General features: G+C 45.7%; 1 protein-coding gene across 6 annotated transcripts in view; it reads left to right on the plus strand.

The window, feature by feature from the left end:
* The window catches only part of sorcs2 (sortilin-related VPS10 domain containing receptor 2), a 161,472-nt gene that overhangs the window by 122,078 nt on the left and 31,894 nt on the right, over nucleotides 1–7,500 (plus strand). For all 6 annotated transcript variants that reach the window (XM_030338710.1, XM_030338711.1, XM_030338712.1 and 3 more), the window contains exons 5-7: nucleotides 1,075–1,148; nucleotides 2,532–2,596; nucleotides 7,477–7,500. The exon at nucleotides 7,477–7,500 is cut by the window's right edge and continues 95 nt beyond it. In XM_030338710.1, coding sequence (XP_030194570.1) covers nucleotides 1,075–1,148; nucleotides 2,532–2,596; nucleotides 7,477–7,500 — 163 coding nt within the window. The remainder of the gene's footprint in view (nucleotides 1–1,074; nucleotides 1,149–2,531; nucleotides 2,597–7,476) is intronic.

Genomic DNA, 7,500 nt, shown 5'->3' on the forward strand with positions numbered 1-7,500 from the left:
GTTGGAGGAGGGTTAAGGACCCCAGAGCACCAGAAAGGGTAGCCTGTGGATGGGGCCCTCCGGTATTTTGATCCAAAAATGCCATGAATGGATAGATATATGCTCCGTAACCTGAAAGAAAATGCTTTCTTTTTGTTAGGAAACTAGTTGGAGGGGATTAATGCAAGCTCAGTATGTGTGTGTGTTTGTGTGTGTGTGTGTGTGTGTGTGTGGGGAGGGGGGATGTGTTCATGTGGAAGAATTTGCTGTTTGGGCTAAAGTATTCCAGCTTGTTTTTCCATTGATCAATTCTCATCATGGGAGTGCAATCAATACTTCAAAAAGGCACGTGTGTGTGTGCCAGACGCACACGGACACACCCACACAAATTGTACTGACAATTCCATACCCCTTAGAGAAATATTCAAACACCTATGCATCATCTACTCTCCTATGATTAACAATTTATCGAGCCAGGACTTACATTTTGTGAAGCGTGAAATTCAATGGTTTTTATTAAGGTGAAACGCTGGTCTGTCTTTAAATATCATCGATCGCCGTTGTTTCTGGGGAAATTATGGCTCATACCGTTTTAAAACAGTGAAACTTTCTGTGAACAGGGTGTTTCAAAGGAGAGTGTTGCTTTTGTTGACATAGTAAACAACTGAGCACACTGTATACCTGAAAGAAACACACATTTGTCCGTTATTCATTTTACTCAATGGGGTAAAATGTAACTTAAATTTTACTCAAGTTCCCAGCATGCGTTTTTATAATCTCTTACAGATGGGTCTCTCAAACTTTGGACAGAGGTCTGGCAAAATCTCTGATATCTCTGGTAGCCTTTGTGTCCAACAAAACAAACCGTGATTCACTTGTTGCACTGCAATGTACTTGATCCATTTCTGTTTGTGTGTGTGTGTGTGTGTGTGTGTGTGTGTGTGTGTGTGTGTGTGTGTGTGTGTGTGTGCGCGTGTGTGTGTGTGTGTGTGTGTGTGTGTGTGTGTGTGTGTGTGTGTGTGTGTGTGTGTGTGTGTGTGTGTGTGTGTGTGTGTGTGTGTGTGTGTGTGTGTGCGTGGGTTTCGTTCTCTATAGCTCTACGTCTCCACCGACCTGGGACGCAAGTGGATTCTCCTGCAGGAGAGAGTCACCAAGGACAAGATCTTCTGGTCAGTTCCATCTCTGTCACTTTGAGTCAAGCATCCAATGGCGTTGTTTATAGTGTGTTTCGTTGGAAATATCCTAGTTACCACACCAGATACATCCACTCATTCATGAAGTGATTCCTTCACTCACAATTTAACAAGAGAATACATTTATGGTGTACTCCATAATGTGTGTATGTGTGTGTTAATGTGTGGTGTGCGTGCATGGGTGTATTTCTGGATGAATTGTGTTCAGAGAGGTTGTCTAGCCATAGATTTCCCTCCCTTACACGATCTAAAAAGACAGCTGCTTACTTTAAATCATATTACAACATAACAATCCAGTTTGTGTGTTTTTTTTCCCGCCGCCTCGTCAGGAACAATACAAAGTTTACACCGGTGTTGTCTTTGTCCTCCTGCTTGTTATATTTTTTCTTTCCAGCGGGCCTCTCTACATCCAGAAGCCTATTTGATTCAACTCATTTGTCATATATTGAATTGAAATCGCACCGAGGAAAAAATACAATCGAGTGCGGGAATGAAATTGAGCGGGCGCCGGACAGTCGGCTGTTGTTGGGAGAATATTTTGCAAACAGGCAATAAAATCGAGACGCGCTGACAGCTCGCCGAACCGAGCGCTTGAACGGGGCAGCAATAAAATTCCAAAAGGAGAGAGGAATGAAATCGACTTCTGGACAAACAAGAGGGGTACCCCCTCTCTCCTGCCTCACTCTCTGAATCCTTTCCTCCCTCTCCCTCTCTTTCCCCTTACACCCTCCCTCCTTCCCTCACTCACTCCTTTCCTCGCTTCCTCCCTCCCTCACTCCTTCGCTCCCTCACTTTCTCCTTACTCTCTCTGCCACACACCTCACACACTCCTGCCCCCCCCCCCCCTCCCTCCCTCCTCCTCCGCTAATTGCTCATAAAGGAGGATTTATGGTGGACTGTAACAAGGTTTAAACTCTCCGTTCCGCCCTTTAATGGAGCAAATGGAGTCTTCTCCATACTCCACCCAACTCTTGACCTCTGACCTCTTCGCTAAACCGAAACTAAGAGGCTGATTGGTTCACGTTCATGGGGCGAAAGCACACGCTCGCTTTTAATATAAAGGGCGATGGAGATCTTTGGAGGTCATTGAGTCTATCAATCATGTTATGTTTGGCACCACATAATAAATATAAAAGTGTTCTGGTTGTAATTCACAGGCTATAAGTTACCAAGACAGTTTTTTTGCAATATTATAATGCATGCGTGTTTTGATGTGGCTTTGTGTGAGAGACTGAGGGTTGTATGTTCATTTGATTGACCGAGGTTGCTGGTCATTAATGAACTATAAAACCCACGTACATACGCATTAGTCCCATAACCTGGGAGCCTGAGTTCTGAATGAATGGTGTTCTGTTGCAGGTCTGTGTCGGGGGTGGACGTGGACCCAGACCTCGTGCACATGGAGATGCAGGACTCCAGTGGAGGTAATGGACTACATTTACATTTAGGGGATTGCTGACGCTTTTATTCACACATTCACACACCGACGGCAGAGTCAACCACGCAGCGCGACAGATAGCTCGCCAGGAGCGGTGAGGCTTCCTGCTCAGGGACACCTCGGCACCCAGCCAGGGGGAGCCGGAATCGAACTAGCAACCTTCCAGTTACCAATCAACCCGCTCTACGTCCTGAGCTACTGCCGCCCCTAGGCCAGTACTCCTCTGGCCTGGTTTAGGGGCTCACAGTGGGCTGGTGATGGATGGATGGATGGTTGGATAGTTGGGAACTTTATTCATTCACACGAAATTTGGCCGTTACAGAAGCAATTCTTCAAAAGAAAACAACAATCTAAAAAGACGGATAATGATAATTATTATTATTATATTAATTAAGTAAAAATCGAACGTTAAAAATGACAAATATATGGATACAGTATTATGGACAATAATAATACAAAGTAGAAAACACAAAAAAAGAACCAAGAGCTACTACCTTTCTAACAACAATGATAAAATGGCACACCTGCTGTAACAGGCTTGAGGTACTGTGTTTAAGGCTGAGTGCAATAACCAGGAGTGGAAACCTTTTGGGGGGATACTTGAAGTGCCCCCACCTCCTTCCCTCCTCTCAGTTTTTTTGGCTCCACCATCTGGATCCCCTTGATTAGGAAGCGACCACAGAGGTGCGAGTAGAGATGGAAATCACTCCTCAGTACATTTTACTGGGAATTTTCCTCACAGCTGGCCAGTGAGGGTCTCTCTGATAATTCAAATCCATATGAGATAGACAGCACAGCTCTGTGTGTGTGTGTGTGTGTTTGGTGTGTGTGTGTGTGTGTGTGTGTGTGTGTGTGTGTGTGTGTGTGTGTGTGTGTGTGTGTGTGTGTGTGTGTGTGTGTGTGTGTGTGTATGTGTGTGTGTGTGTGTGTGTGTGTGAGTGAGTGAGTGAGTGAGTGAGTGAGTGAGTGCTACCATCCCTTACCACATGTTCTGCTGATGATCTGGTAGATAACTTTAATTCCAAAATTGATGTTGTTGCTCCTGTTAAGGTTAAGATATTTTCTGTTAAGCATAAAGCACCCTGGATAAATGCTGAATCTGTAGCAGTCGACAAAAGAGAAAGCCGTAAGGCTGAGCGCAACTGACTGACAAAACTTCAAGGTCATGATGACGTCTATAAAGAGAGACTCTATCTCTGCAGTTAAGCATTAAAAAGTGCCAGAGAATCCTTCCTCTCCAACACCACTAACAGTAACATTAATAATGCTCGGACCCTATTTGCATTGATGGGATGACAAACCCCTCAACATAAAGACCCCCTGAGCTCCCCATCACCGATAAATGCGAGTTATTTTTCATTGACAAATTGAAGGTATTAGACGAGCCATCAATGTTTCAGTTTAAACCTTAAATGTTGGATCACCACCACGTTTATTTATAGGTAATTTGGCTAATATGACACGATTTAATGCCATAGACTACAAAGCTGTTGTGGAAACAGAAACCCATCTCAACCCATCCGCAGGCTGCCCTGATGCTTAACCCACCAGCTTCTTGAAGAACGTCATTGACTGCCTGGCCCAAGACATACTGCAGTGTTAAAAAAGCGGGGAATAGATGGTTCTCTCATTACCAATTACAGAACAACATCAAATCAACCCTACATTTCTTTACGGACTCCTATTGAGTGCAACGCAGGGTGTGTTGCACTCAATAGGAGTGTGTTGCACTCGTTTGGGTGTGTGTGATTTCTCTCTAACCCAAACAGCAGGGAAGGACAGAAGGAAAGAACGTGTGTGTGTGTGTGTGTGTGTGTGTGTGTGTGTGTGTGTGTGCGTGTGCCTGTGTGTGTGTGTGTGTGCGTGCGTGCGTTCTGATCCATTACCGGGGAGCCTCTCTCTTTGGGTCTCCTTACCCATAATTCCCCTGCAGACTCACACAGCGCAGTGAGGTATGTTGAAGGGCAGGAGCCAACAGGAAGTGACCTTGTCGTGGCGCGTATGGCGGCAGCGTCCAAGCGTGCCAAGACAATCTGCTTGCTGTATGCCCCTCTGATCTGACCCACTTACCCATTCACTCAGTCATACGCGGACGTTCTGGAAGGGAGAGAATGTCCTCACAAAATACTGTTTTTTTGTCAAATGTGTAGGGGAGTTCTAAGAGCGGCAGCTTTCTGTTAAATGTGTGTGTATGTTTGAAATAACGTTTGTGTGCGTCTGTGTGAGAGGCATCGTGACTATATCATTGAAGAGGATATTAAATTAACTCTATAGATCCCTTTTCTGTTCGTTAACGATAATGTTATCATCGTTTGATGTTAATTGGGTTAAGTTGCTGGACCCCGGTCAAGTAGACAGTCCGACTATTTCAGTCTTTGCTTTATCTGTGACGGAGCATGCACTTTATTTCCAGTTCTATTGAGCTATGGCATTGTAAGTGGTTACATCCTAACAGCAATCTGCACTTGCATTGCAGGATAAACCTACGTCTCATATCTGAAAGTCTTTGTAAAGCTTCAACAACATCCTTTTGATAGTATCCCTGGGAATATCTCTGACAATAGCCGGCTATAACTCTCCCAGCCAGTTTGCAAAGAGAGTTACAAGATCAATAGCCTCTTCTGCCTAGTTCTCCCATTTTGTTTTATCAAACGCATGGAGTATATATCCATATCTACAACAGACAATACTTGCTTCCTGGCCCCCAACACAGCGAGATGACCTACTTGGTATAGTTGTTGTACTATTCATGTTGGCCTCCTAGGTTGTGGCTAGTTCCATGCTACACTCCACCCTAGGTGGTTGACACACTCCACCTAGGGAACCTCTATTGGGCTCCTGCAGACAAAAGCATGCAGGGCGGTGGGGTTGAAAGACCGGTTTATTGTAAAGGTTTGTGGACAATGACACATGGCCTATTGCTCCATGTTGCCATCTAGAGGAACTCTCCCTGCGTGTGTGTGGAGACGGCTGGTTTACCTGTGCACACTGATGACTCAATGTGCAGCAGGGGTTCAGTCTCACCCACCCCCAGAGTCCAATCAGAGGTGCTGAAACAAGCCATCATCCACAAACACACGAACACACACACACCCACAAGGGTCTATAGAACTCAAACACACAGACCTGGGACCCTGCTTTGCAGGGACGTGAATGAGTGGACCGGAATTATTTTCTTCCCAGTATTTTCCATTGACCCCTTGTGGATCTTTGGACTCACTGTAAGGCATGGAGCAAACTGTGTGGCAAGGGCACTCTTCATCACGATAAAGTATCAGAGTTCATTTATTCTAGCTTGCCACACGTGTCCCCCTGGCTGCGGTCAGTGTTTAAAACAATATGGAAATACAGTAAACAGTGACGGCAGGCCTTTGTATGATTAGGATTCATAACACTTAAATCAATGATTCAAATCCACATCCCTAGTCCTGGTGGGGCTTTATTTCACCTGACACTGTTTAGGGTACTTACCATTTTCCCTGCCATAATATCCTGTTTGTAAAGCTAGAGGACGTGTGTGCGTGTGTATGTGTGTGTGTGCTTCCATCATACCACCTTGTTATCCCAGAGGTTGTGAGCGTGTGTGTTTTTCACTCGTGTGGGTATTTTTGTTTTCGGTTGTTGTTCCACATTGTTAACGCAGAGGTTGCGCGTGTGTGTTTGCAAGTGCATTTCTGTCGGACCACTTTGTTTTGTGAGCCACAGCCTCTGTGTGTGTGTGTGTGTGTGTGTGCGTTTGCGTATGCAGTTTGTGTGTAGAGGGAGATAGCGACTGCATGAAGAAGTGCATGTGTCACAAGCCGGAATAGAGTGCTTAGCCCCTTCTAATAGGTTTTTAATGAATTCTCCGCCGTATGTTGCTTTGATTAAATGCACGGGCATCTCAATAAATTAGCACCGCCCGCGCTCACAGTGGCTAGCTGTCAACCACACTGGCTAAAATGAGCACCGGCTATCACGGGAGGCGTATAAGAACCGGAAACTGAAATGTATTCATTTCATTTTTTTGTGTGTGTGTGTGAATGCGTGTGTGTGTGTGTGTGTGTGTGTGTGTGTGGCACCCCGACACCCCTGGGACTCTTTGGGATGAGGCATCGCGATGTAGGTTTGGCGGCTAATGTCGCCGCGCAGCTGCCAGCTGGAGTTCAATGTGCCGTTTGTTTAGCTTAGCGCCCGATTACCGCTAACGGCTAATATCAATGGACAGCCATCTCGGCGTTGAGTTGCTGATAATGGCCACCTGTCTCCTATTCAAGGCAAGTAAACTGTATTCACATCGCCGTCTCGAAGGCCCAGATTGTATCCTGTTGAATTGATCGTCTCGGGTCTGAACTCAAACGACTGACGACGACTTCCCATATTTCTTATCAGTCAGCGCCGCTCATTATTATTGAACAGTTTTTATTGCAGCCATCCCTTTTAGCTCAGAATGATTTGCAGTCCTTTATACCGCTGCACGCCACTTGGCTACTCAAAAAGTGGATGCACTTCAGGGCCACTTCCTGTTGGCCCCCATAATGAAACCCCCTCTGCAACAAAGTTTGTCAATTCTTTGTTCCTGTCTTCAAAGATCAATTCATACCTCGCTACCTTGGTAGAGCCACGCGGGGCTGGGGACCGGAAGGTTGCTAGTTCGTTGCCCGGCCCGAGTGTCGAGTAGTCCCTGAGCAAGTGGCTCGCAGTAACTGCTCCTAATGAGCTGGCTGTCGCCTGCGTGGTTGACTCCGCCGTTGGTGTGTGAATGTGTGAATGAATGGTTGTAAGTCGTCAGCAAAATCCTTTTAAGTAAAATCCCCCCGGTGTCAAGGTATTATTGGTAACACATTTCGTGCTAGCTTAATTTGCCAACTCTCTCGGTTGCCACAGGTTACCTCTATGTGACATGCCTCA

The sequence above is a fragment of the Gadus morhua genome, chromosome 17, assembly GCF_902167405.1.
Source record: "Gadus morhua chromosome 17, gadMor3.0, whole genome shotgun sequence".
NCBI lineage: Eukaryota > Metazoa > Chordata > Actinopteri > Gadiformes > Gadidae > Gadus > Gadus morhua.